At 40.9% G+C, this 23183-nt stretch overlaps 1 protein-coding gene across 1 annotated transcript in view; it reads left to right on the forward strand.

Moving 5' to 3' along the window:
• PTPN14 (protein tyrosine phosphatase non-receptor type 14) overlaps positions 1–23183 on the forward strand; it is a 110558-nt gene that overhangs the window by 31001 nt on the left and 56374 nt on the right. The window contains exons 2-3 of the mRNA XM_041476883.1: positions 8085–8410; positions 15006–15175. Of these exons, the coding sequence (XP_041332817.1) occupies positions 8237–8410; positions 15006–15175 (344 nt within the window). The 5' untranslated portion in view covers positions 8085–8236. The remainder of the gene's footprint in view (positions 1–8084; positions 8411–15005; positions 15176–23183) is intronic.

Genomic DNA, 23183 nt, shown 5'->3' on the forward strand with positions numbered 1-23183 from the left:
TGAAAACCTTTAGAAAGCTAACTAACTATGAGGAAAAGTAAATGGCACCAATACTATGTTGCTACTGACTCTAGCCAGTAGGGGTAAAATAGGGCCAAAAGGTAACAAATCCTGTCAAATATACTCAGACATTTTTAAGTCACTTGATTATAATGGTGATAATAATTACAATAATGGTTAGGCTTTCCTGATCTTTGATTGCTATGAAGTGTTCAGTGGAAATTTAGGCGCAGGACCTTGTGCCTTTTCTGAAGGCCGGCACTTAGAGACCAGTTATTGTACGAGGTCTAAAAGAAAAATGTGCCAAAATACCGGAATGCTGGTCTTGGTCTTGCTTCTCCTCTTCTGAACAGCTTGTCCCATGCAGAAAACATAACACATACAGATATTGCAATATTAACTCCTCTTACAGCATTCTTTAATTTAATGTCTGTATTTTGGAGGGGGGGGGGAACAAAAAAGTTAGTGCAATTTGAATCAATTAGTTATTTCAGATAAAGCAGTTTTGATTCCAACATAGCTTTGAATACAGGAAAATGGGAATGTGTTCTGGGGAGCTCCTCTGCTTGTTGAGACCAGGAGCCTTCCTTGGGCTGTGACTTCACAAACTGTTCTCCAGACCTGACCAAGTGCTTCAATTAAGTCAGAATTGTTCTTATTTTTCCTTCTCTGAGCTATGTGATTCTTTACTTCCCTCTGCCAGAAGAGCTACTCACTCTGGGTTCTGCTGTGAGCTATCTAAACTCACTAACCAAGCTGAAAAGGATTATATACTCTTACTGAGTTAGAGGGGTGAAGTGGCTAAACCAGGAGGAGGTTCCAGCAGATTTTCAGAGCTGGCACAAGACAAGTTGTAATGTGCCCTGGAATTAAGGGAGGGAGAAGAGATCAGGACCACTCTCTATTCCTGGCAGAAGTGAGCTCTTAAATGAGATTGCCTCAGGTACAAAACTGCATCCTTGGACAAGTGCCATCCAGGCTCTTGGCTGTGTCTAATTTGAGGTCTTGCAATGACATAGCCAAGGTGTGAGAGGGTTGTAAATGGTTAACTGCTGTACCCTGCAGACCTAAACCCTGCCGTGACAGGGAGGTGGAGCTGCTGCAGACACCTGGCATGGACAGGCAGCATTTCCTGTTTGGAAGGGAGAAGTACTGGAGTCTGGAATTTTGATTTGGTAGGTTGTTTTTGTTCTATTTTTTAACTTTAGAACATGGCATTCTACAAGGGGAGTGGTAACTCTGCATTCATTACTGATATGATGTGGATTAAAACTGATCACAATGGCAATGCCAGCATCATGTAGGTATGTCACTTTATGCAGATGTTACTCCTAACTTGAATGTTTAGACTACCTCAAAGAGCCCTCCATCAGTAGTTGCCTTAGAAAGAGACCTGTTGAATTGCTGTGGGTATTCTGGAGTGATAAGTAAGGAAGTAATGGATAAGGTGCTAATTTGCAGTTTGGGAAATTCACATCTTGTCTGCGATGGAAACTTTGTTGGACACAGACTTGCTAGAACCTATAGAAATACTTGGTACCTGTGGACCTTGTCGCAGAAGAGGACCAGGTGCTGCCTGACAGATTTGTACTCACAAAACTGCATAGTTCTGTGGATGCACAAAAAAAGGTGTGTTTACACTAAAAGTGTGGTACTTTAGTATGGGAGACAAGGAGGGAATAACAAGTGGTGGAATAACTAATCTTGATGTGCTTCAGAATTATTGAGTGTGTACTCTTGGGTACTGCCACAAAGGAGAGGAAAGGGCAGAATTCTAACTGGTTTGAATTGAAATTGTTATTTTGACTTTATTTAAACCTCTCTAGACTGAAACCAGAAACTGACCCAAGCTCGATACAATGAAAACACACTACAACTTAGATCAAAAAAGATCTATTACAGCAGAGGTGCATCTGATGGAGAACGCAAGTTTTCCTGAAAAGGAAAAGCTGTGATTGGATTGGGAAAGTAGAAATGCTAACTGAGATGGTTTTTTGATCTTTGTTGTCTGATGACTCACAGTAGTGGTAACAGTCACAAGTGTCTTCTGAGTTCAGTGTCCCAGAGAAGCTTTGGCATCTGTCTGTGCACATAGGTATGGGATCTCTAGATACTTACAAACTCTAGAAGTTCTGCATAGAATATCAGTCATAAAAATTAAATTAAATTGTAATTTGACTCCTCTTCCAAAATGTAGAGGTGAGAGTATAATAATTTTATTACTGTTTGGATTAGGGAAATATTTACTTTCCTGCCTGCAAGAATATTTCAGAAGATTTAAATGCCTGAGGATGAGGCCTATGTCTCACCAGGGACTGTATAAACAAGTAGTTGAAGACAGTGGCCTTGTGGCAGAAGACTTATTGTTATGTAAAGGTTAACCCCCCCTTTCATCTGTGCAGAGATGAATTAGGCTCCTGAGAGGCTTTATGGGACTTCCACCCATAACTGAGTGGGATACAAACACCTTGTTAGGCACAGAAATATTCCTTGCTGTGCTCTACCTGCATGAAACTCTCCCATGAGAGAAAGCTGTTTCGCAGGGAGAGAGATCTCCTCTAGACACAACTCGGCTGGATGGGGATGGATTGTGTCAGACCTCGTCTCCCATACACTGTTGTTTTTACTCTTCCCTAAAACTGCAGGCCAGCACACCACTTGCAGCTGCCATGCCATGATGCGGTCTCTGCCCAGCCCAGGGTTACATACTTCCCTTAGGTGTGCTGTGCCAGGAATGCTGGAGGGCTGCCAGGTGCTGTTGGTAAATACAGGCTACATTTTGACATAATTGTTTTCTTCCTGGAGTCTCAGGAATTACGTACAAAAGCAAACGAAGTGAAGGAAAGTATTCTGCTTTAAGTGCATTTTGTATCATGATATTTATTCTTTTTTTTATGCTCCATTGAATGTAGTACAGTCTGTACCTGTTGTCTGTAATAGAGGAGAGAGTCACGTACTTGGAAATGTCCTGAGAGTTATATTGGCCCTAATTATTTATAAGCTTTCTTCACTTCTGACCTTCAAATAAATCTAACTGAGAGAATGCCCAGTGTCTGGAGCAGTGCGCTTCACCTCATAAAGCAGCTTCTGCCTGATGGCCTCTTCCTCATGAACCACCAAGCAGCTTGGCTTCCCTTGATCCCTTCAGTCTGTCTTTTAAAATTACTAACAAAAATCTTGCCAGCCCCAGCTGACTTTGGGAGAACTAAGGAAGAATTTTTTGTATTTCTCGTTTTTAGGTTTGGAAAACCTGTAAAATATTACTTCATTTGCTTTTTGAGTAGTAGTGGTTTGACCTGGTTTCACTGTAATGTCTCATTAAAAATAAAAAACAACAAGAAAATAACTGGTTTGGAAAAGCACAACTGTATCAGGTAATTTGAACTCATAGGGAGAATTTCTATTCTTTGCAGAAACGAGCAAAGTTTTCTTAAAAATCAGAAGCAATTCTGTGCTGTATATCACAGTGTGAATCTGACCTAGTTCTTCATGTTGGACTGGCCAGTGGGGAAAAGTAGTTGCTAATGTCCCTAATAGGTAGCACTAATGGATTAGTCTTTTCCTTCCTAAACCATTATAGCTGTGTTGTCTTGGAGATGTCTGTTTGGTCCCCAGCATTGTGCTTGCAAGACATTCTTGCTTGTATGAGTTATGCCTTTTCCCCCCATACCTTTTGGTATATGAACAGCAGTATTCTATGATTGAACAGTGGGGGCATGGTACCTCTTGAAACCCTTTCTATACAGAGAAGGATTTTTTGCAAGAATGATCAAGGATTCCTTTTCCCCCTTGCAAGATGCAGTGGTGCTGTGGAGGAATCAAATACTGTTGGAGAGATCCATACCTCTGTGTCTGCTGCCTTTGCAGAGTGCTGGAAAGGCTTCCAGGCCAATAGAGATGCTTCTCTTCAGTCACACATAGACAAAGAGATAGGTGTCTTGAGCTGAGACTCAGTTGGTTTTCTTTAAGCTGTTTGCTAGTGAAGACTCTTAGGAGAACTTGTGTTGTGCTTGGCATGAGATCATGGATTGAAGGTTTAGTTTTATTCTGTATCAAATTTGAAATTTTTTTTTGTTCTTTATTCTGTTTTCCCATTTTTGGTCTTCCCCATTCCACAGCCATTGACTTTATCCATATGGCTTTTTCAAGTAAATACCATAAAAAGTCTGATTCCAATGTCTGATAGCAAAGGAACTGTCTTGTTCAGTTTTTTCTTGGTCTGATGAAGTAGGGGAATATAAAATTTTACCAAGAATCCACAAAGATATCGTATCTTTTTGTCTTCATACTGGTGATACTGATGAAATTGCATTTAGGATACTTTTTTTTTTTTTTTTTTAGTAGCTGTTTTCTGAGAAATGGTTGAAAGACTTTAAGGCTTTGTGTGTGTTTTGTAGGCCTACAGAGTATGTACTTTAAACATAAGGAATTTCCACTCAGCAGAATGTTTAAAATCCAAAGCTTATGCTCTAACTAAGAACCTTGTTTAGTTCAGCATACTTCTTAGAATGAGCTTAATTTGCAAAGAGCAATTGATACACAAAAAGGAAAAAAGTACCCAAGGGAGCCCCAGTGTAATTTCTCTTCAGAAAAATACATTCTTAATAGAAAATACCAGTTTAAAAGATGTTGTGTCTCACTTTCACACCTGAAATACTCTTAATAGAAATCCTTTGTTAACATTAGAACAAGTTCATGGTTATCTGATAAACTGTTTATAGGCTTGCATTAGTTTCACTGGTTTGGTTTTGTTTTAAGTGGAAGAGTGTGTTTGAGGAGTGTCCTGAATGCCTGCACAGTTGGGATGACTTGGTTAGGGACATTGTTTCTCCCAGGCAACCTCTAAATGGGGAAAGGAGATACTGTAATGGAATAATCCTTCATTTGGAAGACTAAAACATTTCTGTCTCTCAATGGCAATTTTTTTTCAGTCATCTACAGAATAACCATGAATAAAAATGAATGCTCCTGATGCTTTTAAGATGATGCAAACACTCAAGAACCTAGTTTACCTTTAGGTGCCTGTAAGTGACTCATCTTTGAGATCTTACTTAGTAACCTTAACAGAAAACCCAGTGAGAAATTGGTCAGACATCCAGAATATGTGTAAACAGAAAACTCAGACACCTGCATTGATTTGAGAATTAACAGTTTTTACAAGCTGAGCAATATGAGCTGTTTTTAAGCATTTCCAGCCTTACCATCCCATTTAATTATTTAACTGCAAACTAGTTTAAGTGTGACCTTTTATGTGAGTGAGATGTCATTGGGCACTCTTGTTGCTCTGATTTTGTAAGACTTTGTTAAGCTTTTTGATGTTTACATACTTTCAATAAACTTTTTTACACACAGTTTTGTAAATAACTTATGTTTTGCATTTTTTCATAGAAGTAGAGAGAATTGATAGACCCTTGGTCTGTCCAGTGGCATTGGAGAGGTGGTACTGTCACCCTCCAATCCACTGTCACCTTTAAAAAACTATAAATGTTAGAGTCAGAAAATAAAAGTTCTTCTTTTTATTCCCCTCAAGAGCAACAGTGTCTGTATCATCATTTCGTACCTTATCACAACACACTCTTATATATATTTAAGCTAAATGAAAAATTAACCCAGTCTGTATTACACAGGGTGCATCCATTAACCCATTTGTACATCTGCACTTTGAGAAAATGGTGCCAGCTGATTGCCCTCAACAGAATTAAGAGAAAACTCCTGTTCCTTCACTGCTTTTGAAAAGCAGGGGAAATACTGGCCTTGTTTTCCTGAGTGTATGATACAACTTAGAGCAATTAGTGTCCAATCCATGTTGACATTTCTGGTATACAGAAGCTGATGGGTTCATTCCAGCATAGCATGTTTGCACACACCCCTTCTGGGATCCAGCTGTAGCTGTACCTGGACAGCAAGGCCAGACACTTGGGGTTTATAATTAACATTGATTTCATCCTTAGGCCACTGCTAACTGTACAATTACTATACAGGGAATGGCTTGTGCTCTGCAAGGAAATGTGTGCAACTAAAAGTAATGAAAGACAAAAGTCTTTTTTGAAATTGAATTAGCTAGCTAAAACTCTTCTTGTATCCAGCTTTTTATCTGTGAAGCCAGAGACTGAACAAAATTGCTGTCCTTGATAAGATGTAATCCTCCCCACCCTTTCCTCTCTGTAATTTCCTTTCATTCTTCCCACTTTTCAGATTCAGGCGGTAGTTTCAGATAGGTTGGTCAGCAAGGTAGTTGGTGAGTAGTTGGCCAGGGGTTAAAGCAGTAGCCCCTCCTGCTACTATGAGGTTACTATGAGGTCTGCAGCCATTGTCCTGAGCAGTGTTGGACAAGCTGGTGAATGTTTGTTTCAACTCCTTCTGTGTGAGGTTTGGGTAACATGTCCCTGCCTCATCAGATTATTGTAAGGATGTATTTATATGTCTTTAATGGTTTCTGATGTTAGAGCAATGCAAGGTATAACAACTCTCTCATGCAATTATGTGAAAATAATACATTATGTCTGTACCCGTGAAAGCTAAAAATGGGAGATTAAACCACAGCATCAGCTAATTTGATAGGTCTGTTTGCACTTCAATCAAATAGCAGTGCTCCCTCTCAGTCTCCAGGCTTTTGTCTGGTGATGCTGGTATACTACCAGGCTAGTCACACACCTAACCAGTGGTTTTCTGTTTGTGTGGGGCTTTTTTTTTTTATTTGTTGTGTTTGTGTTGCTCTAACTCCCTAAAAAGTGTCAAGTTATACTGGCTTTGGAAAATACACTTCATGTAAAAATGTGATAGTTATTTTTCTAGTGCAATGATAACCACTGTAGTCAATTGGGCAGCTTTTAATTATCTCTATAGCAACTAAATTCAGTAAAAACTGAAAATAACTGATTCATGCAGTTCTGTGCCAAGGGATATGTGTGGGCAATGTACTGTCTGTTTGAAATGTCACACTCAGCTGATGTATTCAAATGATGCATACTCTGCTGGCAGCACCTTCCCTTTCTTCTCTTAAGAAATGAGGAAATGGGATCTAGTTTTTCATTTACAGTACTATTGGTTAGGAGAAATGAACTCTTAAATGCCACCATTAGTGTTCCTCTACTTTTTACTCCAGAATATTCAAACAAAACCAGGAAGACCTGGTAGCAAGTAATTTGCTATTTGCTTCATTCCTCTCGACACATGGAAAGTGGCATTTTAGAGCTGGTTTTGTCAGTGCAAATTCTTTATTTTAGTTCAGCTTGAACCTGCTCTTAACTAGACTTTTTTTGGTTTGTTTTGCTTTAAAAGAAGTGGTTCTTGCAAGTGAGGATTATACATCTTAAATGTCATTACTTCTGTATCTCTAGTTCTTCTGTCTACTTTGTGTTTTGGCTCAGCAGTTGCATGTGTCCCTGATAAATTTTAGGAGAACTAGTTAGAAACAATATCTAGAATATGTGTTCTCTTCCTCCCACTCAGTGTTGCCCTGGTCTCTGGCAGCCGCGTTCCTGCCATTACTCATTCCACCTAGGAGGGTTTGGAGCTGGGAGCCAGCAGCATGCGAGGAGGGATTGCCTCGGAGGAGGCTCCTCTGAAATGGTTCGGATGCTTCTTGCTTTTCACATGCATATTTTAGGTTTGATTTTTTCGGAGATGCTGAGTGCCTGCATTTCCTGCGGACCCGCAGCCAGCCTTTCTTCTTTCAAGATCGCACCTCTTTTCAAAGCCTCTATTCCTTAGCTTTTTAAACTAGTTCCTAAAGCTGGCCCGAGGGCATGAAAACTCGATTATGTTATAGACCCCTGTGGTGGGGGTAATGGTGGGAGAGTTAGCACCTCTGGATGAGTGCCCTGTAGAGTTGCTGTTTGTACTGAGCCTCTCAAAGAACGGCTTTGCAATTAAATCCGTGCTTTAAATTCAGCGCCAAAACAGTATTTTGGAAGATTTGTTGTATAAGGTATTCATTTGGGATATGTAGTAAGTGCCTGGCAATCCTGTGTGTGGAGGTGTTTATTTCATGGTTTTAAATGTGACTCAAACTTTTTTTCTTTCTCAGTGAACGTCAGGAACGTCTTGTTTCACACTTCGCTCTACTTACTTGTGTTTTGCAGGAATCCCTTGGAGCTTGCCCCAGGAATGGACAGCTACCTCCGTTTCTGGAGGAGAGTAGTGCCAGCTGAGGAAGCCTTCGAGGCGAGTCGACAAGTGTGCTGATAGCTCTGTGAAGAGCCCGGGGAAGGGGCGACCCTGCCGGCCTTCAGCCATGCCTTTCGGGCTGAAACTGCGGCGGACCAGGCGCTACAACGTCCTGAGCAAGAACTGCTTTGTGACCAGGATCCGTCTGCTGGACAGCAACGTGATCGAGTGCACCCTGTCCGTGGAGAGCACGGGGCAGGAGTGCCTGGAAGCTGTGGCTCAGAGGCTGGAATTGCGCGAGGTAAGGGGAGCTCGGGAAAGACCATCTGTCACTGGATAATTGGACACATTTTTAGCTCAGGCAGTCTGTGCGTTCGAGTCATGTTGTTCTCAGGGCTGGCCAGATATGATCAGCAGCCGGAGCTTGGACAAACATACTCTGATTGCAGGAAAACGGACGGCAGAACGGCGCTCAGGGCTTCGGGCTGTTGCTCATCCATCATGGCTTTGAGAGCTCTTTGTAACACCAAGTTTCTTTTCTTAGAAAGCCGTCAGTGTTACTTTTTGAGCTGGGATGCCAAGGGACAAGTTACAGTAACTTTTTTTTCTGAATGTAGCCCTGGTTTCACCGTACTGATGTTTGAATTATGCAAATGAGGAGACTACCAGCTTTTAAACACCTACCTTCATGTAAATACTCTTGTTACTATAAAACTGAAGAAGGCAACAGTAACAACCAACAGTTGTGTTTTACTGGTAACAGTTGGAGGATGGTGGGGGTTTTTTCACTTTTGGTTTTGTTTAATATTTCACATCTGAAATCATAAAAGGCTTCTTTTACATTCCCAATGCTTCTGGAAATGTTGAAGAAACCAGTCTTTATTCAAGACTGAAATCCTTAATTTTCTACTTTTTGCTGTGTTTAAGTGTGGAAGTGTTTAGTGTTTAAATGTTGAATCCTTTATAGAAATACTCTCCAATGTGCATGGCACAAATGAACTGACTTTTCTTACCTTTTGTGGGCTCCCTGTGTGTGTCCTCCATGCTTCTAGACTTCTGCAAATCATAAGTGGAAAACCATTGCCTGGAAGTTGCTGTGTTATCATCTGGCTGTCCTGGCTGATACTTTCTGTAAGCACAGCTGGGGAATTAAAAATCTTGCAGTGTTTTATGCAGTTTTCCCATGGTAGTGGGGGCAGCTAGAAGGTAGCATTCAAATAACTACAATATCTGAAAACTAAACAAAAATTCTTTTTTTTTTTTCCCCTTTTTTATAATGGTAAAGAATGGGAGAACTCTGTGTGTGTGTCCAGAATAGGCTGGAAAATGTGCAGGCAGGAACAGGGCAGAGGGAATATTGCATAGTGTTTTTCATACTTGGGAGGTTTGTTTGTTTGTTTGTTTTTAAATATGAATTTTAGTAGAATCATCTCCCCCGCCCCACTTTACTTACAGAGATGAAGATTTATCAATAAATAATTTTTCCATTTTTTTTTCCTTCTGTTGGTGATGCCCTAGGGTGTCCTTAGGGAAGAACCAAACTTCTCTCTTTTCTTCCAATGCAGAAAGCATTAAAATAAATGAAGTGATTCTCCTCATGTTCCTTGTGAGATTATCTAGTTGGTGCAGCAGAAGTCTGGGGCCTCCTGATTCTCTCTGGAGGTCCACCTGCATTTGCAAACAATAGCTCTGTCAGCAGGTTAGTGTTCTTTTCCATAGAGCATTTTGTGACTTCAGAATGTGTTTTGTTCCACATTGGAACAAAGCCTGAAGTTCCAAAATTTTCCAGAGAAATTAAATTAGACAGTAAAGTAGCAAAGGAAGCTGTTTTGGTCCGTGTTCAGTTCTATGGGGGTTTTCTATTGCTTTGGGTTTTTTTTTAATTTTCAAAATTATTTCTGTCATGCAAAAAGAAATATGTCAGCACAAAAAGTTAGTGTTTCAAGACAAAAAAATATTTTAACTACATAGAAGAGAATGCTTTGATGTTATTGGAACGCATTCCCCTTCTTTCATCACCCTCCCTGCTTTTTTTTCTAAACAAGGTTTTGGCAACGTTGGACTGGTTTTGTAAAGTTCAGATTTCAACAGTGCAGCATTTTTTGACAGGAGTGGGTGTTTTTTTTTTTTTTTTTTTTTTTTTGTTTTTTTTTTAGAAGAGAATTACCTACCTCTTTCAGCTCTGAGAGGGTCTCCCTGTATCTTCTTTTGCTACTTGGATGAGGAATAATTGGAGCTTGCAAGCTTGGAGGTGCCTGGTGCTGTTCTTTTTTTCAGACCCCAAATTAAATTCTTCTGCCCCTGTAGTCCTCCTGCCAGTGTTCGTAAGGATGATGAGGTAATTTGATGACTGCCTCTTTCCTCTCTAGGTTTACCATAGTTTTTGAACTCACTGTCCACCCAAATTCTACAGAAGGGTCAAAAATATTTTCACAAAGCTCAAATTTCTACAGGATTTGTGCAACTGGATAGCTGAGTAGAGAAGCCTGTTAAGTATATCTGAGGCAAAAATCCTTGCAAGCATTCATATCACAGTGAGAGTTTTGAAATTCCCTGAATGCAGCAAAAACTGCAGCTGGCATATGCCTTTTCTTAGAAATCCTGATTTGCAAACTGTGATGTACAAGTGAGGATAAGCCAACCTTCATTAAATCCCATGCTGACAAAACAGTGCTAAAATCCTGTTTGTCTCCTCTATGCAGTCTCAGGTAATACCTCAGTTTGCACTTATGTTCAAATAAATCCCAGGTGTACCACAACTTTTACCTTCAAGTTAGGAATGCATCCATGTCTCAATCCAATTTCTTAGAAATAAACAAAAAGCTGTCCAAACCCTTCCTGCTGAAAAGCAAAACTCTTTGAGATTATACCTTGTTGTGAGGGACTGTCGATCATACCACACATGACTGAAAAACAGTATCTGGTGGATTATGCATATTTCTATTTGATCTCTGGGGAATGCAACTCCCTGCCTGACTGACTCAGGGTTCAGGAATAGGTCAGTAGAAAGTGGAGCCATGTAACTACTGTAAAATCTGGTTTTATCCTTTTCAGCAAAGCTCTTGACAATGCATCAGGTCTTCTACTTGAACAGTTACCGGTTCCAATAAAATGAGCTCTTACTCCAGCATTATGTAAAAGGTAAAGACAAGAAGAGGGGAGGAAGGGAGAGGAAAGACAAGGTCAAAAATATAATTTTATAATCTTGTAGGTATGTGCACAGTTTAAGGAAAGGATTTTTCCCCAATATAATGGCATTTTTCCATTCCTCTTCCAGACTAAGTGAACCTACTTGAAGTAGCAGAGTAATCTGTACAAATCTGTTGGGAGTCTTCATGTTTCCTTATCCTTTTTGTTCTTTTGAATTTACTTTCTAAAATGTTAAAATGTTTAAAGGTGGTATGCTCTGATGTATTGTAAGTGGGGGAGAGGGCAAGAAGGTTCTTTCCAACCAAAATTATTCTTGTGAGCCAAATTTCACAATGGTATGTCCATCACTGTCATCCTACAAGCCCCAAACCAAAGCAGGAGGTTGGTGAGCTGAGCACCACAGGCAGATGCTGTCCACTGTGCAGAGGTGGTCTTTTGCTGCCCTTCTGACCTTTACTTTAGTGGCACAGAAGGTGCTCCTTTCTTTTAGGGCACAACTGAAATCTGGGCTTGGTTTGTGGCTTGGTTTGACTTGCCTTGCCAGCAAAGCTGAGATGGGGTTGAGGCAGTGCTTGGACAAAAGACCTTCTGTGAATAAATGGCTGCTGTAAGTGGCACCTTCCCCTCTGTTCAAGTGCCCTGGGACAGCAGGGCTTAATGTTTTTTGCCTGGAGAAGCTGGAACTCCATCTCTTTCTTAAGGATAAATATTTAGTTGGCCGCCTAACCAGATGCTTAACCAAACACTGAGCTGGGCTTGATGAATCTTTTAGAATGACATTGGCTGGTTTAGTGATTTTCTGTTATCTCCTGGGGCCGACAATTCTACTTGTTTGGCCCAATGCAAAGACGGGTAGTTCTGGACTTGGGAGGATAGCTAAGGCCAAGTCCAAAACAAATATGTTGCCTTCTGAACTGGCAGCTATAATGTCACCTATTTTAAGACTTCCCAGTGCAGTTTTTGTATGTCCAGTGTTTTGACTCACTGTATTTTGAGAATCACCTTTTCATTCAGGCACCCAAGTGCTCTGGTTCTTGTTTGCTGCAGAGGACCGCAGCTCCTGGAGGAGTGTAAACCAATTTCCTTGTACCATATATGAAGTCATGTGTGATCGGTGAAACAAATTTTAAAACCTCGAGGGTAATATGTGTTACTTCAGAGCCTGACAGCCGTAGGTGTAGATATTGATTCTATGGAAATCTGAGTGAAGTCAGTGGTTCACTTTGTACAGATGGACAAACAGACCAGCTTTTGCTCTGTTTAATCAGCTGCTTACAGATAGAAGATCCCATTTTTCTATAACCTAATTAATTTTTGTTTTGGGGAGGTGCTTTGTGGACTGGACAGCATGCCATGACTGACCTTCTGGAGAGCCAAATGCCTTCTTGTAGCATGCTGAACTTGGTGGTCCAGCCATTTCCAGTCTCACATTCTTGTGTTCCTTTTTGGGGATTACTGATATTAGTAGGGGGGAGGGTCTCTTCAGGTATGCACAGTAGTGGCTACAGAAGTCCTCTGCTGTGGGTTCTTAAAAAACACATTACATTTTTAAGAAGTGAAGTTGCTGACAATAGGGACCTGATTTTCAAATAACTGTGTGCCGTATCTCCGAAGTGCATGAATTTGTGACATGAGCTCTGCTCTGCTATCGGTTCCTGTGCTTCAGCTGCAATAGCTTGATCCTCTCCAGGCTGCTTTCCAGGAAAGCAGTTGTCTTCTAGTTGTGCAAAATGAGTGCTGCCATGTTTGCTCCACAGTACCTGCTGTAATCTAGAAGCTTCAACACTGTATTTCATTTACTTCTTGTTCCCTGGAATTGCTGCTAGATTTGGTACTTGAAGAACCTTTCTACTGTAGCAAATCTAAACTTGTGCTGTCTCCCAGCCCCTGCTCAAAGGGGAGGGACTGTGCTCATTCGAGCTGTTTAATTTCAATCCCTGGATTCCTTGAATAACTCTTCTAGACTTCAGAGTCCAAATCTTATTCGTTGGTAGATGTTTTACAAGTACTTCACACTTCAAATTTGGGGTTCTAAACATTCATGTTGTGAATGTTTACTTTTTCAATTAATATGGAAGCTCTGTTTTCGCATCTCCACACTGTTTCTTGCTGAGGATGAGGTGCCCTGCAGTGATTTTTAAGTGTGTTATTCCCTTAAGCGGTGCTAAAATCACTGCTTTTTTCTGCCTTCACATTAACTCCTTTGCTGCCTCCACTGTCCCTCGCACCTTCATTTTAATCTAATTACTACCATGGTGAACTCATCAGAAAGAACTTTTTATCCACTGGTGACTACAAAGGGAGAGTAGAAATATATCAGGGAACATTTGTGAGGTTAGTTTTGTTTGAAGTTTATCCTGTGGGAGATGCTGACTTCTTGATTTATTTGTGCCCTAGATAGATTGATTGATTGACTGATTTATTGAAGATACCATTAAATTCTAGGAGGAAATACTACAAAAGAAAAGGTTTGCTTCACTGTACCAGACTGAGCAGTGCTCAAGCTGTTTGTCAGGCTTAAATGAGGAATCAAGTTGAATTAGTTATCACCTAAGTTAAATGCTAGTCTGGATGTTGTCCAAAGTTGAAAATATGTATGTAATGAGACCCTAAAGTAAGTACACCTGTGCTCCCATTCAGAGTCTTGCATGATTGTCTCTTGCATGCCCTCAGCTATAAAGTAGTTGGAGCAGTGCTTCCCCTGCTGGTTTGTTGCCATTCGTAAACATTTAATATTTTTGGTATTGTATTACTTGTCCTTATGTTGTGTGCTAAGTCATGGTGTGCGCAATGGTTTTTATGGAAACATCTATATCGGCATGAAACAGGCTGTTCATGGTGGATTTTGCAAAGTTTAACATCTGCAATTTGTCTGCTACAATGTTTTGCACTTTTTCTTCAGATCTGCAGTCATAGTACTTGATGTTCAAGTGCTTTTCAATAAAATCCTTCATGATGGATTGGCTATTCCTTCAGCTGCTTCATTGCCACTTTGTAGCTCTAGTTCTGAGCGCTGTTCTGCATTAATTCCTCTTCACCAGCAGCAGTCCCACATGGCTCACACAGTAGCTGCTACAGCCATTGAGATTTGCACTGGGCAGGAAACAGCTGAGGTTTCCAACCTGGTATTTCTGTAGAGCCTTGAGCAAACATCTTGTGTGTCGTGTGCACAATCTAAATGTATACTTGTCCGTCATAAAACCTTGTGAGTGTGTTAAAAAAAAGAAGAGTGAACAATTCTGTGTTGGGTAAATGATTCTGGTATTGGTAGATATATTTTGACATATGCATGTGGGTTTGCATTGTTTCTTTTTTCTAGTTGGAAGAGTTCTTGTCCTTTGTGTGCAGTGGGCCTGATCCAAAGTTTCATGATGCCTTTGCACTTTAATTCAGACTTAGTGTTTGCTGTCTGTTCACAAAGCACAGGCGTCCCTTAAGAAAACACTCAGGCACTTTCTGTAAATCATTTATGTCACCTGTGCCACAATGTCAGGTAGAGCTCTTCAATATGCTTTGGGAGATATAGGAGGTAGGAGGCAGATAGTGCACTGTGAAGTGTATTGCAATATTAATTTGTCATTCTCTTCAAAATGTCCCACAACAAAAGGGCAGTAAAAAATAAATTACTCTGATTTTGCACATGGAAAAATGTACACAATGCCATCTGTTCTTATTTGCATTTGTGACATCGTGTGAGTGATCTAGCTGGCAAAGGTAAACTGACACTCATGTGTTTCTTTATCTAGACTCACTACTTCGGCCTTTGGTTTCTCAGCAAGAACCAGCAAGACCGCTGGGTTGAACTGGAAAAGCCTCTGAAGAAGCAGCTGGACAAATTTGCCAATGAGCCTTTGCTTTTCTTTGGGGTAATGTTCTATGTGCCCAGTGTTTCCCGACTGCAGCAGGAGGTGACAAGGTATGTGCTTCCCTCTGTTCACAGTATTGTGATAGAGCTGGGAGAGAATGGGACTATGATAGACCATCTGAGAGAAACAGTTGCTCTGTTTCTGGCATTCAGTATTTGCTCAGGTATCATCTGGCTATTTCCTTTTCTGATGATTGCCCAAAGGGGAAAAAATGGGAGAAGTCACCACTTGATTATGTCTGCTTGGGGAGAAGGAAAAAAAAAAAAGCTGAGAGATTGTGCATGACCAGCTGCAGGGAAAAATGAGAGTAATAGTTATATGACTAAAAATCTGACATAAATTCTGAAAAGGACCATGGTGACCATGGTTTTTCTTCTGTAACTTTCTACTGGTGAAAAGGAAGCCACAAAGGAACTCTATATAGAGTTTTAGTTTATTATTCTTAAGCCTACGTGTGCTTTGGTGAAAGTGAACTTTGGCATTTTTTTCCCCAGGTTTTGCTCATCCCACTCTTGATTTTCCCTTATGCTTCACAAAAAGATTAAAACTGTTAAGAGGGCATTAGTCCTTTAATTATGATCAGGGCGTACCTTTGCAAACAACTTCAGTGGGAATTACTCTTTTATTCAGAGTCCTGTGCTGCAGTTGTAGCAATACAACTGTTTTGAGGGGCTATTTTTGTAAACCACATCACTGTGTGGTTTTTTGCACATCTGTGCTGTATTGAAATTTAATAATAGAAAAGAGAGAGTGAGGAGAAAAAAGCCCACCTCACCTAAAAAGGCATGGAATTGTTTTCTTTTTAACCCAAATTACTTCATTTATGTAGTCTGAGCAAAGTTGTATCAGCACAACTAAAGGTAAAGCCTGGAATAAGTGGATGAAGGCTTCAGGGTGGCAGAGGCCTTGCCACTGAAAAAAACCTGCTGTTGCTGAAACCCTGGAATTCACCACATGGTCATAATAGCTAGGAAAAGATATATAACTAATGAAGGAGAACGGCTTTAATTCTAGAAGGCGTGCAAGATATGAAGCATTTGTTTATATTACAGGTTGTGTATTTTAAAGTATCTGTATTTGACACTGAACTGGGGAGTCGGGTCTGTTAGGATGTGAAAAAGTTGTCTTGAAATGGCAGCTGTCAAGCCATCCCTTGACTACTGTGTGTGCTGAATTCTTGCCAAAGAGTGGGATAAAATCATCATAAAACTTCAACTTGGCTGAGAACAGACCAAACACTGATGCTTGTCCGTGTCTGGGTGTTCCTGCTTTGTACACGCTGGCAGCCTCGGTACCTTTTCCTTCAGAATTATTTTAACGTGCAGACGGAATGTCTGACATGTTGTGTTGCTCAGTTTGTCATCCCAATCCTGGCCTGGTTGTGTGCAAGGAAGCATTGTAGCTACTTGGATGCTATTATCTCTTCAAGCTGCGGCCTGCAGTGCTGATTGCTCATTCATAGCTCACCTGCAGAGGTATATTTGCTCATTCTGCCCAGGCTGGTAATAACAAAGCATTACAGTGACAATTGAACTTCACAGCACTCTCAATTGGAGTGGCTGCTGAATTGTTTTTCTTTCTGAAATGATTGATAGCATAAGGTGTAGTCTTATTAGTGCCTTTTATGTTTCTTTAAAGGTGTGCAGCAAAGCCAGCAGTTTACTAGAGGATTTCAGCTATAGAATAGCCTGTTAAGATTTGTTTGTTTGTTTCATGGAGTGGAATTGCTGCGCTGTAGATGGTGTGATGGCAGCAAACCTTCAGTAATAGGTAGATTCATGTTTGAGACAATGGTGGGGACCTGGAGGATTCTTCTGAAACAACGGGCAGAGAAAGGCTTAGTTTAAAACCTGATTAGATGCACAGATGGGTGTGGGCTTATAGGGTTTTTTTTGGGCTCTTGGTAAATTGATTCAACATTTGCTTGTATTTTGTTAGTGGCGGCTTCTAGGATTAGACTTGATCATGATATGATTACATGTGATGTTGAGGTAGGCACTGGCCTCACCCACTCAGTGCCTGTGTATTTGACTTATATTTAGGTACAAATGACAAATCTGTCTGAAATGCAGAACTTGTGATGAGACACTTCATCCCCTTCTGGGAGGCTGCAGAGCCACCACAAACAAACCCAACCCCAAAACACAACCACCACCAAAGGCCGAAGATGCAGAGGTGGTGACAGTACTGCTAGCAGTGGACCTGTCACCTTTGTAACCTTCTCCAAGTGGAAACAACTCCAGCCCTGAGCTTGCTTGGCTGTGTTTGGAGTTGAAGGTGAGACCCATCTCTCAGCAGCAAGCTTTTAGTTAATTGTAGACTACAGGGTTTCCAGGGTTGATTAATATTCTCTGAAGATGATGAAGTCTTCTGAGAATGCCTCAGCAAACACTGACATAATGCACAAGTATTCAAACACTAGGAAGTTAGTTTCCTGAGCTGGTTTTCTCTGCCTCTGATCTGCAGGATTATAGACTTGATAGCTGTTTTTGAGAAACTTGTCGCCAAATTGAATATTCCTTCCTGTTTCAAGTGGCTGCAACCTCCTGTGCCTCACATACTGTCATTGCAAGAAGGGAAAATGATGCAAGTCTTTTAGGCTCTGTTGGTTGAGAGGAGCATTACTTAGGGTGTTAGTCACTGGCTCTGAGGTAGTGTTCCTTAATATTTTATTTGAAAAATCATCTGAAAGATCTTTTCAGAACAATATGTGAACCATTTTGTGTTTGGCTGTTGTTTGGTGGTTGGGACCAACAGGAAGAATCCTGGTACCAACACTACAGTATTTATAAAATTATAACTTCTTTACATCTTATCTTTACTGCCGGAAGTAGAAAATGCTAATTATGCCTCCAGGCCCGTGGATTTTAACTGCCTGCAGGTGTTAGTAATGGTCAGGAGCTCTTCTTGGTTTCTCTGGTTACTTCCTGTATTGACAAGCCAAGTGTGGAGGCAGAAGTAAAAGTGAGTAACACTGCCCCAAGAACTATGTCCCAGTGCTGGACAGAGTTGATGGAAACCTGTCCACATGTGCCATGCTGGGAGAAGAGTGGAACAGCAGTGTCGTGCGAAGTCAGTGCTGTCCCTCACAGGGTGTCACTGTGAGAAGGGCAGATATTTACTGAAGTCAAATGCAAGCAGCAGTTGCAGAATGTTTGAGGTTGGAAGGTATCTCTGGAGATTGTCTGCTCAGAGCAAGGTCAGCTAGAGGAGATTGCTCTAGGACCATTTCCTATTGGGTATGGAATATATTAACGGAAGGAGAGATTCCACACTTACTCTGGGAAATCTTTTCAATCACCCTTGAAATAAAGGAGGAGGATTATGTTTAGAAGGTGTGCCATGTATTTCAGTTTGTGTCCAAATGACCCCATAGTTTCAAATTGTGGATTGATGCTGAGTGGGTGAGTGGGTTACCTGGGCTAGCCATGTAATTGGTTATTTAGGACCTGTAGAGCTGCAGGCACCTGCCATATAAACACAAGTACTGCCATGTCTTCATGTGGGATGGATGCTTGTAGTTAATTTTTAAGAGGTGTTTCTAATAATATGAGAGCCTGTGGTAAAGAAAATGAAAAGACAAGACTGCCAGAGAAGTTATTTAGCTTTCAAGTTCTTAGAAGCCAATCTCTGAAACCTGCAAGAAAAGATGAAGTGAAGAGTACTCTGGGGAGCACGTTAATTGTTTTAGTAGGTCACGTCTGACTCTGGCTTGTAGTTCTTTCCTTCTTTGCTACAAGACTGAGGCTTGAAGATGAAAATATTAGTGGTGTAGAAGTTTTTTCCTCTTTGGATGAAATTAATCATTGGGAGAGGGTAAGAAGCACCTGCAGGACATTGTCAGCCTTGTTCAGTTTGTGGTTTTGAATGCAAATGCTGGGGCTACTCAGGGTGGTTATGTTTCCTGACCTCTGATGGATGCTTCCCAAGGACATCCCAGGGAAACATACAGAAAGCAGACACCAGTTGTAGAGTACTTGTTTTTTGTTCTGGTAGCGACCATGACATAACTATTGCTATGCCTTACTTTCAGTGCATTTTACTCCTGGCATTAAGCCTTCTCCTAGGAAGGCTATTTCCTACCTTCTAGACCTCTTATTTCTTATTTCTCTACCCTTTCTACTCTGTTTCTTTTCTCTTGAATTGAGGCTGCCATCTGTATATATTCCCTGTTCTTAATCCTGTCTCTTCCAAGCTCTCAGTGACTCCAGCATCTGCCTGCCCACTGGTCATGGCATTGTACTGGTCCCCAGTCCCACAGATGTTTTCCATTTTTAGAGATTAATTAAAACTCCATGATAATTCCTTAAGTTGTCAGTAGAAGTTTTCACCATGTTACTGTTTCTACAATTTGAAAATTTCTAGAAGAATTTGTAGTAAACAGAATTTAAAAACCAAAACAAGCAAACAACAACAAAAAAACCCCCTCTTCAGACTCGATGGCAGTTATAGCAGGAGTAATTGGGTGGGAGTATGGGGATTGGCACATTAGCAAAAAGCATTTTTCATGGAAGGCTACTTAGACAACCTCTTTTTAGTCATCCAGCTGTTCTCAGTGAGCAGCCATCACAGATGGAGCGTGTGCTTTTGGCATATTTAAAGCACCTGGGATCTGCATACTGCCTGATATAAAGCACTCTTTGTGATGCCCTGTAGAGTAGATATTTGCATAGATTAGACATATAAATCTGCCTTTTATTTTCTGCTAACTCCTCAGAGAGGAGGCATCCTTTCAAGCAGTTCTTTTAAAAAAAAGTCTTTGTACAGTGTCTAAAGTAAACAAGTTTGCTTTCACTGTGCTCTTGTTCCAAAAGCAGAGAACCCACACGCTCTTGTGGCTTTCTGAAAATGTGGGTGCGATGCTGCTTTCTGCACAATTATCAGACAATCCAGGGCCTTTTACTTTTCTCCCCTTCCCACATTTTGATCCCCACCATATCTCTTTCTTAGTGCATGTTACTGCTGTGCCTCCTGTGAAGGAATAAAGATGTGTTTTGGTCTGGTTTTCTTTTTTCTTTCCTGGAAGAAGTTTTCAGTATCTTACTAGGTGCTCTGTACTCAGTCGTATCCAGTGGCTTTTGTGCTATTGCGGAGTGGGACATAATTCTGGGAGGTGAGAGCAGTTCCCAGTATGAGTGCCCCCATGGAGCTGGACCCCCGTGGTGCTCTTTATGGTAGGTCTGGCATGCACAGCTCTGTAGGGAGGGACGTGTTCCAGCACCTGCAGTGTGCTGCATTGGGCTTCTGCCCCAAGTTCTGCATTTCCCCAGAAGAACATGCTGTACAGCTTTCCTGTGAAAGGAAACAGTGTTTGGAATGGGATGGCTGCACCTGTGAAGTGTGGGAATGAATGTGTTTGCAGGTGGAAAATTAGAGCCCGTGGCTCCTAGGCCTCTTTTCTGGATGGTCTGTGAAAATTCAGACTCAAACTTACCCTCTTTTAACTAAGTGAATATTTATTTTCCCTGATATTTTGCTGCCATACCCTTTTCTTCACCATTTCTTGTAGCTGTTTTTTTGTTTGTTTTTTAAGAAAATATCCCTTCTTCACTGTTCCCAGCCTTTCCCTTTCTTTGTTTTTCTACAAGTGTTAGGTGAAGACATTTTAAGCAGAAGTTCTTATAAAGCATAAAGAGGTACAGACTCCTAGGACTGCATGAATTTTTAAATTATGTGAGTATAAAGTAGAGGGGGAAAATTAGTTTTTGAGCTTCATATTTACAGGGAAAAATGTTTTTGCAAATCTGTTTTAACAAATACTGGATTTTTTGCCTTCCCTCAAAAAAGTCCTTGTTAGATGTCTTGCCTGCTTGAGCTTATCTTTGCTTTTAGTCTGCTGTTCTTTTCTTTTTATTTATTTTTTTTTAATAGCTAAAGTTTCACATCCTTCTGTGTAGCCAGCTTTTAAGACAAGTCCAATCAGCTGCAGATTTCTACCAGTCACTGCACTCTTTTCTGCTAGTTACTGCTCGTCACACTGTGCTTTTAATTTCTGTGTTAAGGCTGGATATCACATATCATCCTGTGCCAGCCTGGTTTTGTGGCAAGCTCAGTGAAGTGGAACTCTTTTGACTGTTAAGGATGTAACATTTACATGTGACAAGTACATGAGGCTGCTTTGCTTTTCATGGTTGGTCACACCTGCAGCTTGTGGCTGCAGAAGTCTCTGTGTGTACTTTTGAGCTCATGGTAGTTGGTTTGGCTTCATTGTCCAGAATAATTATTTTGAATATCACACTGTGCTGGAAAAAACAGCACAATGTGTACAATCAGATTTGTTCCAGACAGCCTGGGCTGTGCTTGCCTGAAGTGAGGACTGTGACCGATTGTGTGGCCGTGCTTGTTGCTACACCACAGATAGACCTACAGGATTTTTTTTAATGCCAGTGGTTCTCAAAAATATACTGACATTTAACAAATTTTCTATGAAAGTACAGAAGAATAGCATGCAGGATGGGAGGAGCAGAGAGATGCATGTTTTAGTTCAGTGGATTGGTAAATGAGAGAGAACTGAGTGATACATGGCAAATGGGAAGGTGGAGTGTTTAAAACAAAAAAATTCCAGAGTTTGGTCTCTTACACATGGAGATTTAAGTAAGAATTTAACCCTTCAGTGTGTAACAGAGTGGAAAAAATTTAGTTTTCAGGCAGCAGAAGTTTCACTGCTTTGTCTCTTCCTAGGAGCCTTTGTTTGTATTTATTGTGTACTTACCGGCACATGTTTTACGAGCATGCTGCTGTCTTGGAAAGATCTTATCTGGAGGCAGGCTGTGTAGTTTCCAGAAAAATGACTGCACTCATTGCCTGCTTTTCTGGGAAGTGTCATGGTGCTCGTGCTGATGAGCTCTACTCACACCACACAGGAAAGGCCCTGACACACAGCCCTCCCTTTTGGCACCAGAAACAGCTGTGTGGCTTGCCCAGATGGAAAGATGATGCACTTCCTCTTCACTAAGAAGCAATGGTGTTGTCTTCAACATAAATATGATATTAATGGTCAGAAGAGTCCTATGTTTTTACCTATTTCCAGTTATAAAGTTTGTCAGTTCCCTTTCTATAGAGAAAGTTTCCATTCTATAGAGAGCTTTGGATCAATAGACTGCAATGTTAAATGATTTGCATGAATTAAAACAGTTGCTGCTATACATGGAAGCTGTATCAAATGAACACAAAAGGACAGGGTAAGAATGTATAAGAAAGGCAGACCTTAGAAATGGAAGACAATTTAATCCCATGAATCTCGTCAAAATTTGTGTGCTCAGCTAAATGATTTGAGGAGTCAAATTACTGGGTAAGTTTTTACAGAGGAATGGTGTGAAACAACAGTGAAAGGGCATGGGGTGTCAACTGCCCCATATGTGGTGGTACTGTTGCTTTCCTGTTTAACTAGAAGAACTAATAGAGGGTGCTGTAGGTATGTGATGAGTATTGAAACACAGCAAAAGAAGAGTTGGGACAAGTACTAATCTAAGTGTCATATTCATAAGAGTATTTGTGGGATACCATGGTGAGATCTCCCAGAGGAAGCAGTAGGAGCTCTGGAACTGAAATTTTATAAATTGACATGAGGCAAATTTTTGCTGGAACAGAATTCCCTTGGTTTTAGATGGCTGTTGACAGCCTGCATGACAATACAAGACCCAGTCCTGTTCAGGGTCCTCGAGTTGTTTGTCTTATGGCTGGAACTGCACCCTGTCTCCCAAAGCTGTAAGAAAGGCAAGCTAAGTGGAGCCAGTGAGTCCTGAGTCCTCAGGGATCCCAGCTCTTTTCTGTTGAACAAGGTTGTGGGTGGGTCGTGAAGTAACTTGGAAATGTCAGCGTTTTTGTTTTGTTTTTTTTTCTTTCTTTCTTTCTTACTTTTCTTAGCTGCTAGAATTTGGGCTCATGTTGTCCGGGCAAGGGAGCAGTTCTGGAACTGCATGCAAGCTGGATGAGTCCTAAAAGCCCTGGGTGGCCACCCAGGCTTAGACAGTCTGGGATATTCACGTTTTGGTGCTCCTTTGATGGTTTTATTGTTTTGTTTTAATTATTAGACTTTTTTAATATTAGTGGCTACTG

Source organism: Pyrgilauda ruficollis, unplaced genomic scaffold (genome assembly GCF_017590135.1).
Source record: "Pyrgilauda ruficollis isolate IOZ18807 unplaced genomic scaffold, ASM1759013v1 scaffold4, whole genome shotgun sequence".
Classification (NCBI taxonomy): Eukaryota; Metazoa; Chordata; class Aves; order Passeriformes; family Passeridae; genus Pyrgilauda; species Pyrgilauda ruficollis.